This window comes from Frieseomelitta varia, unplaced genomic scaffold (genome assembly GCF_011392965.1).
Source record: "Frieseomelitta varia isolate USP_RPSP 00005682 unplaced genomic scaffold, Fvar_1.2 scaffold_652, whole genome shotgun sequence".
Lineage (NCBI taxonomy): Eukaryota > Metazoa > Arthropoda > Insecta > Hymenoptera > Apidae > Frieseomelitta > Frieseomelitta varia.
This window is the reverse complement of record NW_025110426.1, coordinates 95,489-117,873: the sequence shown is the minus strand read 5'-3', so window position 1 is coordinate 117,873 and position 22,385 is coordinate 95,489. Positions and strand designations below refer to the sequence as shown.

The window sequence follows — 22,385 nt, the reverse complement described above, 5'->3', positions numbered from 1 at the left end:
ATTCGAATTGTGTATGAATCTCGTCAGCGATTCGACCTCTTCTCGATTAATTTTTTTTTTTGTTGGAAATGATGATTTAGTTTTTTGTTTGATTATGTCCTATTCAGTTTATATCGAAAGTAGTGCGTAAATTTTCACTGTTTCTTTGTCGGTGAGAATAATTACAATTTAAACAAAACGCACGTATGCCTGAAGAGATTAAAGAAACAACAGCACTGCTGTCTATAATCTATCTAGCACAAATGCGATTATTCTAAATTAACATAACCGTGATTACAAGCGTGTCTCCGCGAATCGCAGAATTTCCAGCTTCGCGCTAGGAGGGTTGCCGACGGTACTGGATCCCGAGGGGGGCGAGGAGGAACGATCGCGACTGATTCGTACGATTTCCGGATTTCCGGGATACGAGATACACAGACCGAACCGAACGTTACTCGAAAAGAACGAAACTCGACAAAGCCGGCATTCACGTGGACACCAGAACTGCATCACCGCCATCTTTCTCCATTCTTCCGCGTCCCATCGACGACAACGACGACTACGACGACGACTGACGTCGGAACCGAAAATCCCATTCGAACCAGGAGATACATTTCGTCCAGCCTGATCTGACAGTGATTTATAAGCGAGAATGAAAGACGAAAATAGGAAAAAGCAGCGGGCTGCAGTGGAAGAAACGTTGAAGTGATCGATACTCCTGTGAAAACCTGTGCGGCTCTGTGGCGAAAGGAGAAAAATACTTCGCCAGGCTTTCGCCCGCTTTTCGTTCCCTCTCCCTTCCATTTCCCCAATTCTCCTCGCCCCCCCTCCTCCCCCCACCTTCGATATCGATGCTAATTACTCCGGCTGTAGGATTATTGGACAGAATAATTGATGGTAATTATCAGACTTAACGCGATGATGCTCGATTCCATTCGGCCGGTTGCTATTTATTCGCCGCTACGGTATCGATTCGTTTGGCGAATAATAAAAAGCTCGCGGTTATCCCGAGCAGCGCGACGGTGTAAAGCGCGGACGACGCGTTTTCAAAATGGAAGTTCCACGTTATTCGATGGCCCGTCCGTTGTTTGTTGTCATCAAACTATACCGGATCGTCGATCAATATTCGACCAAAACTCCCTTTTATATCATTCATTGTTCGATGACTAGTGCGTTATTTGTTATCACCAAACTGCACCGGATATCGTCCATCGATATTATCGGAGCTCTTCTTTTTTTTCTTTTTTTTTTTTTTTTACCGTCGATAAATAAAAATCGAGAAGCAAAGGCAAAGCGTGTAACGATTCATTTTCAGGGGGAATATTAAAAGGTATTTACGTGAAATTCACGGGAAAATACGAGGTGACTCCGAGGTCTTTTTTGTTCTTTTTCCCTCCCCCCTTTTTCATTTCATCGTACGAAACTGCAGACTACGCGCAGCTATAGCCAATTACGCTATTAAAATTACGATTGCCTCGAGATTGAACGCGACCTCGACGTGCTTGCCATTGAATCACGGTATTGAGTAAATTTTAATCGCACGCGAAATTTCCTCGAGGACGGTCCGTCAGAATTTTTTCGTCTCTCGATGCAGTATTTTCTTCTGCCTCTAATCTACGATCGACTTGTGGGATCGACTAAAAAAGTTTTCGCGTGAGAGTGTTTGATGCGCTAACGACAGAAACTGAGATAAACGCAAAACGTGCGCTCGTATGAAATTTCCATGGAGATATACGTATACTACTGTTGCATTATTTTCGATTATACGTATTTTAATCAGAAAAATTAAATACGAAACACTTTTATATTGATCGTGATGATGTCTCCGCGTGAGAGGAGGTTCAGTTCTAAACTCATTCTAAGTAAGCAGGTATTAATAACTGATCAACATTACATTCATTCATGTACGTCGTCGTTGAATGCACGCATACACGCAGAACATTCAAAAATTTCGATTTACTCGAGAACAAAGCCACGAAAACGAAAACATTTTTTCCTTTGTTTTCAACTTATTTTTTCACCTTCACTTCGCTTGTACTACTGACGCAGAGACATCCTCTATAAAATAAAATCACTTTTAAACTTGTGTGAAAGTCAACGTTGACGACGTTCCAGACTGACGCGCAAACTTTTGACAGAAGCAACGCCCTCGCTTTGAACTAATAAACCTCGCTAGTAAATGAAACGGGCTAATTGTAGCGATTATTCAACTGTATTATCGCCGCGTTTTTAAACAGGCGATCGAGATTTACAGTCTATCGAACGCATTAAAAGGTAATTTGCACTGCTTCGTATAATTTACACACCGTTGCCACGCAAATCGAGCAAAGTGGCCGGATATTTATGAATGGTAGTAAAATGGAGAACCGTGCCTAGGTGCCACGTGACAAATTCCGATTGTACATTTTACGCATTTTTTTCTATCCACGAGCGTAAGAATTCCGTCAAAAAAAGCGAACGAAAATTACGGAGTTGAACGTCAACCGTGTAATTATCTCTTAATCGTGCTATTACCCGGTTAATAAATATCTTTTACGCGGCGTAATGCGCTCGTTGATTGAGCACGCGCAGGTCGGTATGTATCGCGATTAATAATAACTCTGAAGGGAATCCCGTTCCAACGTTGGCGATGGTAATATGAATTTTAACGTTCTTTGAAAGCCTAATCAACGGAAAGGTCGATCGAATTCTGTGAATTTCGTGTTTCCGTTGGGTCGAATCTGTCTGTTGGATTTTTCTGTTCACCCAATCGGACGGATAAATAAACAACGTGTCTCGATTCAGGTCGCCGTTTCTTTTGACGACGAATTGATTATTGGATCCGGAAAAACCGAATGTTCCGGTGCCGGAATAAACGGGTCGTGTTTTTTAAAAAATGCATTCATTCGAGGTTACGTTTGTCGAATGGGCGAGATTGTCGTTGCTCGTACTCGTGTTTTTGTTAAATTCGCCCCTCCCTTAAGCTAGAATATCCGACGATTCATCGCGACCGCACTTATCGCGGAGTTTATTCAATCAACTGCGTTCGGCAAGGGTATTGAATGTACGAAGGGAACCGCGTCGACCCGGTATTTACTCCAAACCCCAGCGATTAACGAATCGAAGCTTTCCAACGAAATATAATAGTTTCGATACTTCGTGAAATTTTCTGCAGTTCGTTATTATTCGATACCTCAATTTCCCGGTCCAGTTCACAGCACTTTTCTTCTTCCTTTCAAACGTTTCAATCTCGCCCAGCCGAGAAGGTATATACGCCAACAATAATAATTGTACCGATCGATCATTCTTATTTTGCACGCTCGTTCAAAGTGCACTTCAATCTAGCAATTTATTTACCATTTTCTCTCAGCTGGTGCGTAAATTTGAAAAACCTTTTTTCAGCCTGTGTATGTGTGTGTGAGAGTGTTTTCTGCCATCGCGAGTTTCTCTTTACGTACTTGTGTCCGAAATTTTTTAACTCGAGACTGTTGTAACTCGTAACTGCCGTAAGGATCGCTCTCTCGTGAAAAGAAGAAACGCAGTGTGCTTCCTAACATTTCTCTCGCTGACGAAGCTCCGCTAAAAGTGTTATCTCTTATTACTTTCCGTGTCCTAGGCAATTAGAGCGAGTATAAAGCGAGTTCAGTTTTATGGTTGGACTGTCAAAGGCTTGGCACGGGAGAAACGTTGTTTCGAAAATTATGTAATTAATTCTTAATTGCTTAGTCGGCAGACTTTTGTTAATTGTGCTGTTTCGATGATGTTTATCCCCGTTTTGATCAGCATCGCTGAACCTATTCTATTTCGTGCGTCAGCCATTGAATTTAAACACGCACGAACGATAAATTCCCCGATTTTGTCCAATTAATAATCGTTCGGCCGTTTGTAGATAATTCGAGCGCGTTGCTCGCGCGCCGGAAGCGTTCTCGATGTCGCCCCTTCCCCCCCGACGAAACTACGAAAACGGCATTGCAGGTGAAACGGATTCGATCGACGCCACCTTTTTCTTCTCGTTTGCTATATTTTTGTTCCTTTCTTTTCTTCTGTCTTTTTTTTTTTTTTCGTCGAAGTACGATGTGCAAATCGCTTGGCTCTCTTGGCTCGCGTTGTTATTCCAGTTATTCGATTCCACGTCCACGCACGTGTCTCTCGCACGGATTTGCGAAACCTGACAACTTTTTAGCATCTGATACCTTTTTTTTCGCATTTTATTCTCTCTTTTTCCCTCTCTTTCTCTCTCTCTCTCTCCCTGTCGCGATCTTTTTTCTCTTTTCAAGCGCGCGCAGCTTAATGGCAAACGCTCCGATTCCAGCCTCGGGCAGGTATAATGCGTCACAGCGTCGCAAACAGGGTCGACCGATAGTCGCCGCGTTTCATCCGATCCTTTTTCGCGCCATTGTTTCTCCGGCGACGATGAAACTCTGGTAAATACCTTCTACCGGCGAGTTATAACGCAAACAAAACGGCACGACGACGACGGTGATAATAGAGCGACGCCGCCGCGCGACACCGCGGCCCGGTGAATCTGCTTTTAGTCCATCTGTAATATTCCTGGCCCAGTCACGGCCATTGTTGGGCTCTGTTACAATTAACGTCGCCGCGGCGACGTTAACCGGGTAAGCGGAGGAATTAGCCGATGGACGATGGTTGACTGACGCGACGACGTCCCGTTCGATCTATGAAATATCGAACGTCTATGTATATCGCGCGCATCGATGTTATCGCTTCTTCCACCCCTTTGCGCTCGCTCGCGTCGGCTCGCTTTAATGGAACGTGCGGGGTCGCGTGAAACAATTTGCTGGAGAATAGTTTTAATGCCTTTACTGTTCAAACGTTTTTTTTCTTTTTTTTCTCTCTCTCTTTCTCTCTCTCTCTCCAGCCTCCATTCATATTTCTCGTTAATCCCAATAATCGGTCGCGATTTTTTTTTCTTTCTTCTTCTTCTTTTTTTTTTTATCGTTCTACCATCCGTCGTTATTTTCCAGCAATGAAACGCATTTTCATGCAACACGTGTTGGAATGCAATCGCGTGTGTGAACCTGTTTCAACGCCGATTGCATTCGTGCGTAAAACTCGTGTACATAGGTATAAAAAAATACGCGGATTACTATTATGGTTATGCATGGAATGTAAACGTGTGTTGTTGAAACTACTTCGAAAGGAATGTACAAGGTTGAAAGAAAAGTTTGCCCGCGGCACCTTTGACTCGATGGAAATGTGTAAAGAACCTGTCGCAAAATTGACTTTCATCTGGAATTTCGAGGACAAAAATTTCTCTTTTTACGTTATATTCGACTCGTTGCGAAAGTAAAACTTTTCCAACCACTTTTGAAAACTGGCGAAAGAAGTTTCTTAATCGTGGACGCGCGCGTGCTAACAGCGACTTTATGATTCTGCATGCGTGGACGTCTATATTACGTAAACTTGGAAAAGTTCTGCAAGGCAGGTTCTTTACATATTTCCATCAAATCGAAGGTAAAACTAGAATTCATCTATGATTACCACAGACAAACTTTGTTTCCTACCCTGTACAACAGAATCTTTCCAAAGACGCGTAGTTAAGAACTGGTAAAGGGAAAATGGCTCGGTACGGTTTAACATGCTTTGGTGTTACGTCTTTATGGGGCCACTGGTCAACACTTCGGGCGAACATAAAGAAACAACGTACGCTTTATGGCAGCTGCACGTCGGACCTCGTAAATCGCGACCGATATGAAAGCAACACTAAAAAAAGCTTTCCAAGAAGTTACCGCCGTGTTTTCGGTTTCCTTATTTACCATGCGTTTGTTAAAGCCAGCTCGTAGTTAAAAACTACGAGCTTTTTGCGATTAATTGCAACAGGAGACTCTCAAGAGTTTCGTCTGAGAGTATATATTTATACCAAAACAATTTGGAGGACTTACAGATTGATCCCATCGTAGCCGGCGCCTATTCCTACGTGATCCACACCGGCGATCTTCCGCACGTGGTCAATGTGAGCTGCAACAGATGAAATTGAGCGTTGTCATTAAGCCTGTAGCGTAGCACGTACATACGATTTGTTTGACTCAAACGAATCGTTTCGTCTAATTTCAATTTTTTACATTTATTCATATCGTCAGTTATATATCTTTTCGGAAGTGTGAGCATAATCAGCCGACTAGTTGGAATTACAATGTTGCAGAGTAGATGTTTCTGTTTATACGAATTCGCTCCGGGGGGAGACAAACGGTTTGTACATGTAACTGCAGTTTACATAATTCGAATTGATTAATTCTCCACATTATCTGGGACATTTTGTTTATACATCCAATTAAAGTTCACGATCGATCGAACGTTAAGTTCAGTTAACCCGGGCGTTGATTAAAATTTCATTTGGCTCCAGAGCTCGATCGCATTGTGAAAAATATCTGACACTCACATTGCGCGAAGAGGGATAAAGAAAAGATTCTGCCGTTTCTTTTTAAACCTGATGTTGCGAATCTGCAAGGGTCTCTGTCGTATCGATGTAAAGTTGACGTGCGAATAATTTGTTCCCTACAACGTGCACAGTAGCAATTTCCAATGTAATGAGTCGTACGATAATAATAGAAGTAATATGAAAATCCGATGAACAAAACAATGTTGATACGCGGCAATATTTTTGCACCTGTTTTCAATAATGAGTTATAAAACAATAATACAAGTGACATAAAAATTTGAGAACCAAAAAGATACTGACACACGAGAGCTTTTTTTACAGTTTTATCACAGAGCAATGAAATAAATCTGTCGTGTATGAACAGAATTATTGAAATATTTTTAATGGTTTTCAATAATGGGTTATACAATAACGATACAAGTGATACAAAAAGTTGAAAACGAAAAAAAGCTATTGACATACGAGGACATTTTTTTTTTTGCAGCTCTACTGTGTATTTGAACAGAAAATAAAATACTCTTAATGGTTTTTATTAATGAGTCGTACAATAACAATGCAAGTAGTGTAAAAATACGAGAATCAAATGGATATCCACACGCGGGGATCTGTTTTACAGTTTTACCATATATTTGGAAAAAAATGTAAAATATTTTTTATGGTTTACAGACCAAATCGTCCCTCGACAATATTGGCGCGATATCGTTCGATGACATTCTAGTATTTACGAAAGAATATTTTGTAATTTCTCTAACACTGAACGTAAATTAATGGAACTTTTTGACTCTCCAATTTTGTATTATTATCGTGTAACTCTTGATTGGAAATTACTACAGTGCACGTTACGTAGCGAGCTATTTATAATATATATACTATACAGGGTGTTTCGTAATTTGTGGGATCCACTTCGGGAGCTGATTGCACGCCTAAGAACAATGAAAACAAGTCATATAAATACACGTCCTATCTGTCTTTGTTTATGAGATATAATGAATTTTATAAACAGAGCAAACTCTAGTAAGCTAGTTTTACCAGGGATGGTATATTCAATTTTCATAATAATCATAATTGGGATGAAGAAAACCTACACATTATTGTGCATTCAAGACATCAACACCAGCTTAGTTTAAACGTGTGGGCAGGAATAATTGATAAATTTTTAATTGGACCTTTTTTTCTTGATGGGAAACTAACAGGCACAAAGTACGTTGATTTTNTTAAAATCTATTGTATACGCAACATCGATTGAACATGCTGAAATACTACGAAATAGAATAGAGCAAGGCTTCCGACAAATTTGAGAAACACCAGGAATGATAGAGAGAGTAACCAGATGAATGACAAGACGTGTGCAGGCTTGTCTTCAAATGCAAGGTGGTCATTTCGAGCATCTTTTGTAAAAGTAATTAAAACAGAAAATTCATTGTATCTCATAAACGAAGACAGATAGGACATATATTTATATTTTTTTCATTATTTTTAGGCGTACAATCAGCTCCTGAAGCCCACAAGGGTGGATCCCACAAGTTACGAAACACCCTGTATATATTTATAAAATCAGATTTTGCTAATATGTCGTTTGTTTTCGTAAAGATGTCTCCAAGAAATCTAGGTGTAACGAATACTTTCTCACACTGTGCGTTGCCATTGTAATTTCTAATATACCTCTGTTTGACATCAAACCGATGACATGAATTTCACCTGAAAATGGCTGCTCGCCATTTACGGGAATTTAACCTCCGATACTCACAATTTAACATCGGTGATGTGTTCGCAATCCCGGGAAGATTGGTCGGGCAAACATCGCGTATCGTCTTCCGCGCGTCCTAAGTGCAAATGTCAGTTACACTCGGGAGGGGTGAGCGTAGCCGCAGGGTGCACTTGACGCGTAACGCATTATTCGGGGAACGCGTGGGCGATCACGGCCCCGTTATTATTAAGTGGCCGTAATTGTTGCGCTGTGCCAGCGGGCGTGTGCTACGAGCAGCGCTCGCAACGAGAAATCAATCACGAGGTTAATGTTGTCAATGGGCCAAGCGCAGCGCGGTTCGCCGTATAACCGCGCCAGCCAGCGAAAATTATTGCTGCCAGTCCGTTTAACACGGTGCTTCCTGTTCCCCGGCATAATTTTCTCGCCGTTTCCTACGCGATCCCGCGGAAGCGGATCGTCGCTCGATTTCACGACCCTTACAGGCATCTTTATCGTCTGCCGCGTCCATTTCACCGTTTCCGCGGAAAAACGTGTCATTCGAGCGGGTTACACGAATGCGCACAAAAATGATGGGGGAAAGTAGGGTAAAACCGGGTATTCAGCTTCGTAACAACGTATCGGGTGGCAAGAAAGAGAAAGAAAACAATTCGCGCATGTCTAAATCTCTTAATTGGACTTTGTACAGTAACAAAAAGGTTAAAATTTTTGGAAAAAATTGTTCGGCTCACGGGAAAATAAAATTTTCTGGTTTTGCCCTATTAAAACACGTATGAAATGCAATACAGTTATAAAATTTTTATTTCTATTAGTTAGAAAGTCGTAGAAACGGTTATTTTTGTCAATTTTAATAAATATTCTATCTGGTCCGTCTTACAAAGAAATTTGTTAATTTAACTAGTTTGGGAACTTTTGTTGTATTTATAAAAAATTTGAACATATAAATAATATATACATCTTAATTAACAAAACGAAATAAAAGTCGCGAATAAAATATTCGTCGCCCTCTTCAACACTTGTACATATCACATGTGCCCATTGAAATCATTGTTCTTTGGATTAAATAATATTCTGTAAGGACTATAGAATACAAATGTTACTTATCCGAAACGATTCTCGAATGTGAAAACACTAGAAAACAATCGCTTAAGTCACATTTAAACTGAAACCTGAATATCGTGCCACAGTTCGATTACGTGTCGAAAGTCTAATTTTAGAAAAACAATGGAACCTCAAAGATTTCGTAAAATTACATGAATGGTATAAATAATTGTAATTAAAGTGTCGCGATAAAAATGAAACAGGTATGGTATAATAAGTTTTCAACTTCATCGTCAATAAGAGTTAGCACTGACCTTGTTAAGAATACTTACGTGTTCCTACAGCCAGTAGATTACGAATGCAAATTCATACACCCGCGGAATATAACCAAAGAAGTGGAAGCTAAGCAGAGATTTGTTCCACCATCTAAATAATATAACGAGTAGCTCGGTCGTGTATACGTTTTGTATATTTCTGCATAATACGCGCGTTTAAATCTTTTGTAAATGCATAAAGCCCCTGACAGCCCTCAGTCGGCTCTCGGATATTGCGCAAGGAAAGAAAAACTTGAGTTTAATACGTTAATCGAGTTGCCAGTTTCCAAATGTTTTATTCGTACCTGTACACTCGTTAAAGTATAGTTTTATTACGATATTACGAATCAAGTTCATTCTCAACGTTCTATTCTTAACTCGATCGTTGAAATCGTTCACGGTGAAGTTTTCATAATTGTTTCGAGCGGCGTACGCGTCGACTATTAATTTCCGCGCATCGAGCATTAATTTACTCCCAAACTTGCAACGAGACGAAAAGTTCTCAATAAATTAGTCAGGGATTTAATTAGGCGAGTCTCTCCGTCGCCGTTACAGCCATTGCTCATTCCGTCGCTAGCTCCTCGTCGAAGTCGCGAGCTTCTTTTATCGTGCAATCCACCGTCGATACTCTCGAGAAACACACTCGAAACTCGACGAGCCGAGCGGAGGAAGACAGCTGGCGGAACGAAAAGAAAAGAAAAAAAGGGGGGAAAAAAAAGAAAAAGGAAACAAAAGAGAAAAAAAGAATGAGCGACGAGAACGAAAAGCGAATGAAATTCGTGACTCCTGGGGGAGAGCTCGCCGCAATCGTGGCGCTGTTCTGCTTTAAGCTCTCTTTCCCAATCATCGGATCGGTTCGTGATATTTGCCTGCTGGTGCGAATGCATTTGGTATTCCCACGGTCACGCCGTGGTGCACGAAGGTTCACGCGGACTATGCGCGAAACTGGTAATGCCACGGATCGGTATTTCGCTTTGGTGGAAGCGAAATCCGCGTAGAAAATCACGCGGAGAAACGACAGAGGGAAGAGACATCCGCGGTTGGGATTGTGAAATTGCGTGCGCGACGAAATCGCGAAATTTTCGACCCTCCCCGAGTGTGGGCGTAAATGCGCGGGATTAGCGAAAGAAACGCGTGGCATGGACCGCGGCAGAAGGGGGAGGAGGAGGACGAGGAGGGTAGGATCCGTTTAACATAATAACGAGCTGGAAAGCGTGGCGATAATTGCCGCGGAAGGTCACGGAATTCCAGCGCCGTTTTAAACGAATGGAAAATGCATTTCATTCCGGCTGGGCCGGCACGCCTTGCCTCTGCCTCTCGCAATGGAAATGCAACGAGCGCGGAGAACTGTATCGTATCGCGAGGTCGCGTACGGGGCGGATGGGTGGATGGGCGCGTCCAAGGAAATGCTAAGTTCCGTGTGCCGTTCACCGTTGGAATTCTGAAGTTTCCTTACGCTCGCGTCTCATGAATCACAAAGGGTATCGCAGATATGAAAGTGCAATTGCCGACTCTCGGCGCACAGTCGCGTTCGATGAAGATTTCTTTCTTTCTTTCTTTCTTTCTTTCTTTCTTTCTTTTTTTCCTTCTCTCTTTCTTCTTTTCCATTTTTTTTCTCCAGCCGCTCGTAACTGCGCCGCGGTGGAACAGGCTGCTGCATAAATTCACTCTTGCCCCGGTATATTTCATTTCCACGTGGAAAGGCGAAGTTTATTCAAAGTGTCGGCCGTTTGCGCTTGAAACCCATCCCACGAGGCAATATGTTTCGACGTGGCTCTCGCCGACTGCGATCGCGTTTGATTCCACCTATACTCGGTCATATTTGAAAGCTGATCTTAACCCCATTACGATTTTCTTCTCAGTCGTCGGTGAACTAAATTAGCCGCGGTGTATCGTGTCAGATACACGAGGCGTTCGAAGCATTACGCATATAGAGTATTAATTAAATGTCGAAACTTTGGGAGTGTCTAGAAAATCGATGAACCGAAGGAGATTTGCTCGATTTTTCCCCACTTTAGAGAAAATCGCGGAAAGAGAAAGAGAAAAAGTTTCCTTCATTTTCTCACTCGTAACTTCGGTAAGTTTGCTCGATGCTTGTCAACTTGGGAGTGAACAACTGAGAGGTCGAACCGCAGTTTGGCGTGTCGAACAATGTTAGCTGCAATGAACAACATCGAGCTGCAATCAGAGTAGTCCATACTCTGTATAATATACGTTTGCGTTTGTAGTATTTTCGTTGGATAATCGTGTAGATATAGATGATAACATGGATGCCAAAATAGATAATAATTGGAATGATAATACGAATAACAACATGTAAATGAACGAGTGGAAAAACGAGAACTGTTTTGTTCCTTTTCTCGCGATTTTTCACCAAAATGAACGTACAAGAACGTACACGTTCCAGAAATCTATGTGATATAATTTGTATTTATTCACTTTCAGTTCGAAGAATGAAAATTGAAAATTCGAAAATTCACGTTCCGCAGGTTCATAATTTGCTTTCCCCTTTCAACTCAGAATCATAATTCCTGCCACGAGTGTAACACGATATTAAAACTCAAACGGGTTAATGAAAGGAATTCATTTACGCGCGATTTTCGCAAAAATTCGTGCACGTATATTCGAGAGGGAATGCTAACGCATTTTCGCGTTTAAAACGCATTCACCGCCTTTCTCTGGACGATGTCTCCAGCGAATTTGAAAACTGACTTTATCAATACAAAAGGAGCTGCTCGTGATGTTATTTTAAATTATCCTTTCGCTCTTGTACCAGCTTTATTGGCCAGCACACTTGACAGAGGTTTTAAATGAAATATACCAATCGGGGTTATTTCTATTACATCTTTGCGAAGAAAGAAACGATTCTAAACGACGGTAATCTTAACTACATTGACATCACTTCTAAATAACTTCTGAAATCACTCTCTCAAAATCTCGAAACACGTGAAATCTCTGTCCTTGTCCCGATTCTTTACGGATTCATCGCGCACGGTACTCTTACGCACGGTTGCGAGCAATGAGGCTCGCAAGAAGGTCGAAATAAATTGGGTATATGAGAAAATTGGCGGCTCTCCCGGAGAGCTCTTTAGCGGTCCTGCCACGTCGGGGGTGTTGCGGAGTTTGCTCTGAAGACGACGAAGAGAACGACGAAAGGTGCGGCTTGGTCGCAGAGAAAATCATATTAACGCGCGGGGCAAAGGGAGAAAAAAAGAGCAATCGACGCGGTCCCCTTCAATTAGCTTTTATCCTCGAATATAGGACGGTGATCGTGTTGCCGTAGTTATGTGAAATAAAGACCGAGAGCAATCTTGATTGCAGCGGGAAACGGGAAGGATTAGCCGAGCAACTCGGTCGCGGTTCAAACAAAGGCGATATCGTTCTGGGTACGAATGGAGAAGCACAACGTTCCGGCATCCTGCTCGGTGTCTAATAATTGCTCGTAAAAGCGATATTTATAGAGGCGATACGAATAGAGGGGTCGTAGAGGGGTTCGGTTATCCAACAGTCATCTAGTAGCGGTGGAAATCGCGCGTACACACGCGTACACACGCACGGTGTGCGAAACACTTGGCACAAGAAGTTGCAAAGATTTGAAGTTTCCGTGTTTCGTCGGTGTCGCGTAATTTTCGAACGGTGTGAACTACGTCTTTACGGAAGAAGTATAGTTTGACACTTCGCCAGCATTCGCCACTTGGCTTCGTAAGAGATTAACGTCTGGTATCTAATAACCTGGTAGAACCTGATACGTATGCTTAATACGTTCAACGTCGTCATATTATTGAAACTAATAAAGTAAAATTCAATTCTGAATTCAAAATTCAGGTAGGATTTGCAAGCATTATTTCGAGCGCAATTTTGAAAAATGAAATTCAATCACGTTCGAAGCCGAAAGCCAAAAGGAATTTGTGTTTCACTTACCGGCTACGTCTTCCAGCGTCGATTTCTCGCCACAGCTGATGAAATGGGGATAGAAGGATACCATAACTATACCGTCAGTCTGCGCCTGTAGACAGAAAGATGCGGCATCGTCAAAGAAGGAATCTCGACGTTTATTCGATGATAACGCGACAACAACAATCCCCACGGAACTAGGGGTTAACGAAAACGCGAGATAAGCAAGGCGATGTTAATTTTAAGATAACTTACCAAACGTCGCAGCGCGTGGTCAGGCACGTTTCGCGAGGAATTGCAAAGGGCGTGGGCGCTGCTGTGGCTGAAAATAACGGGCGCCCTCGACGTCTTCATAGCGACGAGCATCGTGGGCACGGAGACATGCGACAAGTCAACCATCATACCCAGTCGATTCATCTCGAGGACGATGCTCTGAAAAAAACGTCCAGTCGGTGGGATAATTGGACTAAGTTTCGAGTATCACGAACACGACTCTCTCTCTCTCTCTCTCTTTCTCTCTTTTGTCGATAATGGTACTTGAGATCGCTAGGTGTAGATATAGTTTCGAAGGTAACGCGTTAAAATCGATCGGGTCATCTCGCGGATTTACCGACTGCTCGTCGGAATCGAGGAGCCCGCGGATTAACGGGGCTTAAGCCGGTCGAAACGAGTCGGTTATTTCGAAACGAAAATGGCCAGGGAGAATGGAAAAAACGTGCACGAGGTCTTACCGAGAGGGAGAGGGAGGGGGGGGAAGGATAATTGCGGAGTTGAAACGGCTAACGACGGTAAGCGCCCGGAACCAGAGGCTTTCAGTCTCGGAGTACAGAGGAGTACGTTTCTGTTCGTTTTCACACTCGCGCGATATGACGCGTAAAGGGCATTTTCCACTCGCTTCGAATGGAAATTCCTTTGGCAGTTACCCTGTTTTTAACTTTCCGTGTGAGACGGAGATTAACGCGACGCGTCTGAGGAATGAAAAATTCCCTTCAAACGTTCCCGACGTTCGAACTGTAGTTTGCAGCGTGCTCACGCGTTATCCGTGACACTTATTGCAGCTGCCGATCAATCCGATTGAAAAAAAATTCACGATTCTTTCTAGACACTTTCTCCGCGGTGAATTCTAATCTCATGTAGACGCGAGATTGATACTCTGCCTTTGAAACTCTGTGTTACTTCGATGCGACAGACGCTTAACTGCGGAAAAGTACGGATACTTAATCTCTTGCGCTGGAAGGACGTGCCACGCACGTCGAGAATATTTGGCCGAAAATTGCAATATCTTCTCAGTTTTAAGTATATTGAAATACAATCCAGGCGAAACAAATAATAAATTTGTTACTCAGTAATTTCTATCCAGTGATATACCGACGAGTTTGAAAGAAAAAGAAAGCGACGATTTGTTGTATACGGTTTGATCACTCGTTATGGTCCGCAATCAGTTGCCAGCGCAAGTGGTTAACCTCTTGAATGCGCACGTCGAGAATTTTCTGTCCCAAAATTGCAATATTTTCTCAGTTTCAATTATATTGAAATACAATCCAGGCGAAACAAATAATAAATTCGTTACTTCTCAGTAATTTCTATCCAGTGATATACCGATGAATTCAAAAAGAAAACGAATTATCGTATACGGTTTGGTCACTCGTTATGGTCCGTCAACCAGTTACCAGCGCAAGAGGTTAACAGGGCACTACTCTATTATATTTTAATCGTCTCTTGGTCGTCGTTATTTGTTCGAGTTTCGTTCGAGCAGTTTCGTAAAACGGCAGCAAAAGTCGAGCCGGGTTTTGCAGAAAAGTTTCCACGAGAGTGGGTCTCCACAGGAGGGTGTATTTCTCTCTCACAGACGAGAGATTTCCAATAGAGATTCATCGAGAAATCTGCTGTCGCAACGGGGTGAAAGGGGAGGGGGGAATATCGTCCTCGATATCTGACGTCAGACTTCCGAGATACGGTTGCTAATAGGAAATTCGATTTTACCAGGGTTTGACACTTGTCAGTTTCTCGCCGAACGAACGAGAAAGAAACGGGCGCGAGTACTTTCTCTCGTACGTGCGCTTCGTTGCCCGCGTCGGACAATCGGCACCTTTCAGCCATCGAACGAGTTTCGTGTGGTTATTCGTCGTGCGTGACGAACGAAATTCATCCAAAACTAGCACGCGATCGATAAATATCGGCAGATTACGAAGCTTCCCGCAGCTTGTTCTCGTCGAGTGACTATCGGTCCGACAACTGGGACCGTCGTCGCTGAGACGACAGCGTCATTTTCCTTCTCTAGGCTAAGCGATGCTAGGCGCGAAAGCGGAGTTACCCTTCCCGTCTAGACGCGTCCTTCCGGAGGGAACGAAACGCTTCCATTAAACGTAGACGGTTCGTTAAATCAGCGTCGCCGCGGCGTTGAATCTCTCAAAATCCCTGTTTATCTCGTCTCTCGTCCGAAAGCTCGTTTCTCATCTTCGTTCGTCTCATTTTCGGCGTGCAATACGGTTCCTGTTACACCGGAGGCCGATGCGCGCCGGTGTCGGTTACTCTTCGTTCGTGTCTCTGGTTCGACGCGAACGGTTACCAGGGTGTTCGAGGGAAATTAGCCGAGGAGGTAGACGCACGAGTTTATCGTTAACTGCAGCGGTCATTATCACGAAATTAGCGAAGTTGCAGTATCTTTCGGGCGAAGTGGTCGTCGTCAGACTCGCGGAGTTATCTCGCGAATCCCGAGGATTTCTCTTCGCTGTCGGATATCTGCCGGAATGCCTGCACCAGGAGAGAGAATACTTCGTTAAAGTAACAACGCGATAAACTTCACTCTTCGACATTCTCCCCCGTTCTTCCCCCCTCGCCTGATTTTGCTGGATTGGCTTTGCGCGCACATTCCTCTCTTTCTCTTTCTCTCTCCTCCGGCGTCGTTTTGTTTCTCTAGTCGGGACGCGACGCGGTATCTCGCTTTGTGACTTTCTTCCGAAGAAGATTTTTAGCGCGCTCGACGTCGAAACATCCTCGGAGCGACGCCTCGTCCGCTTGCCGAGAGCAACGTTATCGTCCAGAACGGATGAAACGAGACTCGTGTACGAGGGCTGTCCCAAAAAGTCCTCCGACCTCTGCTTATATTTTAAAACATACTCCCATTCAGGAGTAATTTCCACGACGTCACCTTCAAAGCAGTTCCCATCCGACTCTATAACTTTTTTCCCGCGGTCGTTCCACTTCTCGAAGCAGTCTTCGAAGTCCTTTTCTTTTATGGCTAGCAGCTACTGCGTCGCATTTTGTTTTATTGCTTCGACATCGTCGAATCTTCGGCCTTTCAACGGTTTTCTCAGTTTTGGGAATAACGAAAAATCACACGGTACTAGATCCAGACTGTACGGGGGTTGCCGAAGCTGAAGTTGCGCCATGTTTTACTAAGAAATCTTGAACAATGCCAGCGAAAATGGAATGAGCTGGTGCGTCGTCATGGCGCAGCAACCAAATTGTCACTTTCCCAAAGATGTGGCCGTTTCCTCCGTACTTACACTTTTAAACAATATTCTTTATTTATTGTGCGACCTTGTGGGACGTATTCATGGTGGAGGAGAAAACGGTGAGCATGACCTTCACGTCGTTACTTCGACTCTGACGTGCTTTCTTCTTTCTTTCTTTCTTTCTTTTATCTGTGTGTCACTCGTGGAATCATCTCCGTAAACTTTTCGAATCGTACGAATTGTCTCCGAACAGGTGTGACCAAGTTTCTGGCAAAACTCGGTGCAAATTCTTTGCTCGATTCGCTCCGTCGTTGTGTGATGCGATGCTCGGGGAATTTAACGTTCACAAAACTGCGTATTGCTGTCGACTGAATAGTTTTTGTAGTGAAATGTAGTGAAATATAACAAACTTCTGTGGGGAAAAAACGAATGGTTTATTTAATGAAATAATTTGTGATACAATGAGGTAGTCACGCGGCAAGGACTGGCAAAAAACTGAACTTTCTACTCGGCATGGTCCCGTCCGTGACTAAAGAAAAATAGTGGGAAGAAGACAGAAAACAGATGACAACCGTTGCCCCTCACAAAGTCATTTGCAATGGGCTTACACTGCTGGATGATCAAGTTGTTGTATTTCAACAGTTTTAGGCTTCTGTTAATCGGTTAAGGGTATTCTTAAACGACTCTCCCAAGTGCTTCGTACCTGCTTTTTACAATTGGATACTCAAGGACAAAGTTATACGCAAAGGTCGGATACTTTTGGGACTGTCCATGTACAGACTCGCGAGATCCATAAAGAAAACGAGCCGGCGAAATCGAGGGGAATGCGAGTTTCTGTTACGATGTGCCAACCTCCTTGATCTTCGTGCGTTCCTTTCGATCGCGCGACGAGGAAAGAAGGAGAACGAGGCGAATATAAAATTTCTCCAGATGGAAGTATTCCATTAGAGATCCCATAGAAGATTTCGTTGTACCCAGGGAGGGAAGATTGAACGAACGAAAGGCACTGAGGAGGGGAGAGGAGAGGAGAGAAGTGGAAACGTTTGAGCGTTCCGCAAAGGCACGGGAACGCGGGCTGGAAACACGTGCGAGTGACGCTCGACAGGATGATATTCACCCTCGGCGAGCAACGGCTTCATAAAGGACCGCGCGCTTTGAATCCCAGGCGTAAGCCCCTGTTCACTTGGTTTTCTTCGATTATCCGAACAATTTATCAGCCGGCGCTTTGTCCGTCCGTTTTAATTCCGCGCTCGTCGCTCGTCGCCCGCCTCGTTCGTCCTTTCGCATTGTCTCGGAACTTTCGAAGCTTTCGCTTCGAACCTTGAACCTCCTGCTGGAAGAGCACGGATTTCCCTGTTAATTTTCCACCGGGGGACGTTCCTGTCATTGTCGAGGCGACGGATTGCATGGAAAAGAGCCTTAACGGATGAAAAATGACACCGGGAGGGTACGGAAGGTCCCCCGTGGGGAAAGTTGGGCGAAAGATCGCCGATTTCCTCTTCTCGTCTGATACGCACGCTATCTCCGGCGATTCGTTTCTTGCGGGGCCGCAAGTCGGACAGGTTATACTTTTTCCCTGATCATCGAAAGAATCCACCCTCGTGAATCTCGAGGCTAAGGTGGCGTAACATCGTGTAGTCTGACAGGATGACGAATAGGCTTCTTCGTCCTTTTGCTGGCCTTTTTCTCAAGCGGTACTCGCCGTGTCGGAGGTGTCTTTCCTCTTTTTTTGCCAGCTGCTATTCCGCACGCGACTATCTTATGTTAATTTTCTGTTAAATATTCGCTAAATGCTTCACGTTCTTTCGAAGGGGGGGTATCTCTCTATCGATCCCCACGGTCAATATTTCGAACATCATAAATGAGGAACGATCTTTGGATGTTGAACGAAAGTTAGCTTCAAACGGCGTTGAATGACGTTGCATGAACTTGGAATGGACTATCTAAGTCGCTGAATTCTCGTCTCGATATCAGTTACAAGACTGTGAACTCGAAAGTATACAGTTCCATATAAAGAAATAAAAGTCACGTCGAAGGCTAATCTTTTTTAGGTAAAATTTGTGGCCACCGCAAGATGAACTTTGAAACCTCGAAACAACGCAAGTTTTATTTGAAATATTTTTCTCTACAGCGAATAGTTTAACAGAAAATGGTATGTGAGTACATCTAGTATGCGATACAACCGAGAACTTGCAGCCTCTTGCAGAGTTAACCCGGACTCTCCCGTAATAATTGTAATCATGCAAGAATCTGAACTCGCTGTTCTCCGCTAAAAAGAAACGAAAAGAAAGAAAAAAAAGGAGGGAAAAGAAAATCTCATCGGTTAGAATCGGGGCTCGTTGGTTACAAGAATGACTTTCTTTGTTCAAAAGTTTCCCGTCGCTTCGCCAACAGATGATCGAACGATATTCGAGTACGAAACAACAACGTGGGCTAGGGGCGGATGGAAGAAGTTAGTTGCCTTTCGGTTTTTACTCCGGTGAAGGACGAAACTGCCAGGAAGATCCGGACACCGGAGTCACCAGAACACGAGGCCAGTCGTCCTTACGTTATCCTGTTCTTTCCAGCCGGTCAAACTTCGCCTCTTGATACTTCTGTTTGTTACCGGCTGCCGCCGTTATCGTCCACCGGCAACTTGAGACTCGCGAAACTGTCGGTGGCCCCGGCCACCTATTTAGACGTTCGAACTTTCGGGAACAACCGAGCTGGCAGCTGGCTTCAAAAGGACGTCTGGTCATTCTGCGGAACGCTTTCCAAAACTTATCGGTCAGGCACAACCGAGAGAGTGTCGCATCGAACTTGCAAGCGTCCGCGCAAGCTTTCCGCATCGCCCTTCGAATTTTCGTCGTCGAGTCGACGAACGTTCTCGCCGCTTGCACACACCAGGCAAAGATAGATCGCGTCGAATCATTTCCACCATTTGCGCGTGTCCTCTCTCTCTCTCTCGGTGGCTTTCTCTTTTAAAACTTTCGGACCGTCGCCTGAGTTTGCAATATTATCAGCCATCTAACGGAAGTTTTAACCGGATTTTTCTTTCCGTTGACACGGATTAAAGGGAATCTGCTTAACATGCAAATGTCTCGGACAGACGATGTCGCCTTATCGCGACGACGACGACGAAGGAGGAATTTCGTTTCGGCGGGCCTCGATACGTACTGCGACTTTTTAATCGCGTTAAGTCACGACGTTCCGTAGTTTTCTAGTGTGTGTGTGTGTGTGTGTGTGTGTGTGTGTGTGTGTGTGTGTGTGTGTGTGTGTGTGTGTGTCTAGTTCAGGCAAGCGGAAGCTTAAGTGGTCCGGGTTCTCGATGAGGGATCAGGCGAAAGCTCGAGCCTCCGCCGGGCGCATCGCGCGCGTTGGAACGAAAATCGATTCGCGCGCGGGGGTTATGTTTGTCGAGTAGAACGAGCCGGCTGGAGAGTGGGAAGAGGGCTTGGGGGGGGGGGGGAGAGTGGGCGAAAGGCGAAGAAGTTAATAAAGGGTCGGCGTTTGAAAGTTTAGCGGCGTTGATGAGATGGTCTATAGATTCTTGAAATTAAGATCGCGGGCCCCGGTGGGAGAAATGATAATGCAATTTTAAAGAGTTTTCACGCGGTGAGGTAACGCGGGGAATCCTCGACGCTCGAGAAAGTTTGAGATATTAATAATCCGGGCGCAGTCTCGATTGTACATTCCTGGCTTACAATCACAGACGAGGGCGACGACGCCGCGCAATTAACGCCCCGAGAAAAGCGTTCTCAAAGTTAAGAAGAAAAAACCATCAACACGTGTACATTCATTCTCTTCTCTTTCCCTCCTTGCAACGATATTGCTCCTATTGTCCGTCCAAGTTTCCACGATAAAGCGTAATAAATCATGCTTCTTCTGTTCTCTCTCTCTTTTGTCCCGCCCCCGATAGCGTCGCTCGATTCATAGTCCGGACATCTAACGGATAATTAATTACCGTGGTAAATAATCGATCAGTCCGTTTCCAAATATCCCGAGCGCGCGATTGCACCCATCCCTCCCTCGAATCGAACACGCTATTCAATTTGCTGTCGATGCTCGCGCTGCGAACGTAAAAACCGATCGACTATGTCGTAGAAACGATGTTAACACGTTGCTACGTACGTACCTTATCTTAATTATCCGAAACTCGTTCTACTCGATTAGAGGTCCGATAATATCTGCTAACGCCATCACCGAACACTTTTGCGCGGTGTTATGTTTGTTAACAGAGTCGCTCGATTACACAAACCGGCTCGGACCGGATCATTTAGATTCTATCGCGGTACGTACGTACGTATGTATGTACGTACATTGAATGGTGGCGGTGGATCGAAGCTAAACGATCCCTGGTGTTTCGTTCTCTTCTCGAGACACGGGCTCGACCATTCGTCTTCACCTTGCTTCCTTCTTTTGTTCCGACTGACGGCCAGTTATCGAGAGCCGACGTGGCAATTAGCCGAAAGCATCGACCTGTGACCGAGTGTGCTTTTAGCGCCGCGTCTCGATCAACCCTCCAACGTACAGACGTTCCGGTATTTTTTCCTCCATCCCATCTCGATACGTATCGATACGAACGGTCACGTATCCGTGAAACTCCGTAAGAGAGAGTGTGTTTTAAGAGCGTGATGGCTGCTAGAGGGAAACTTGGCGAGAGATCGTTCCGCAGGCCTGGCGAGACTAGCCAGGTATTCCGTGCAAACCGCCCCCCCCCCGTACTAATTGCTCCGGTTGAGTTATGCTTTCTTGAATTTGCCGCGACTTCCGAGTGCCAGGCATCTCCGTTGTTTGGACACGGACCGCTCGCTAGAATTGCTCCGAGCTTCGTCCCCGTGTTGGACAGGATACACCGAATGTCCTCTTTCGGGAAATTCATGCTCGCACTCGAGCCCGAGTTTGCGGCCACGGATGGCCGATCTGAATTGGTTTCGACGAGACCGGTCGAGGCGCTTCACGAAAGCACAGCTCCCTCAGTCCATTTCGTATCCAAAGGTGTGCCAGCCCGAGATAAAATTTCGGACTTTCAACTCTTTTCAACTCTTTCGTGCTGCTGGTCAGTTCGCGAAAGAGATCGACGCCGTAGATTCTTCGATAGATCTCTGTTTGAGAAACTTTCCTTTCGAGATCTGAGGGTATTGCGAATCGAAGGAGGCAGTAGAACGCGATAAGAGAGCGAGGTGGAAATTTTTCAGAATTATCAAGGGGCAGGCTCTTCCACCGAACGGAATGGAACGGAACGGAATGGGTTTTATTGGGCTACCCCCTTTCAACCGGGGGTATATTTCTCTACTTGCTGGCGTCGTGCGTTCTCCTTTATTTCAATCTTCCTGCCTTCACCTTTCAACCGTGTCGTTTTTTGCCCGAGCGTTCCAGGAATTTCGCGGCTTCGTTCGCCTCGCAGGGGGAAACACGCGTCGAGTTCTCGCGAGTTCTCTTCTCTTTCGCCCCCCGATCATAGGAAAATAATCCGCCCGCTCCCTCCATGTTGAAATCGCGAACGTCGACAGAGGGAAACGAAGGTGTTTTGAAAGGAGGTGGCTCTATATTAAATAGATACGGGGCACGTACACACACACACACACACACACACACACACACACACACACACACACACACACACACACACACAC

The 22,385-nt window shown here is 44.5% G+C and overlaps 1 protein-coding gene across 1 annotated transcript in view; it reads right to left on the bottom strand.

The window, feature by feature from the left end:
* LOC122534969 (dipeptidase 1) overlaps window positions 1-22,385 on the bottom strand; it is a 53,883-nt gene that overhangs the window by 10,593 nt on the left and 20,905 nt on the right. Inside the window, exons 5-7 of the mRNA XM_043666085.1 lie at window positions 13,568-13,744; window positions 13,340-13,424; window positions 5,862-5,937 (exon numbers count right to left, since the gene is read on the bottom strand). Of these exons, the coding sequence (XP_043522020.1) occupies window positions 5,862-5,937; window positions 13,340-13,424; window positions 13,568-13,744 (338 nt within the window). The remainder of the gene's footprint in view (window positions 1-5,861; window positions 5,938-13,339; window positions 13,425-13,567; window positions 13,745-22,385) is intronic.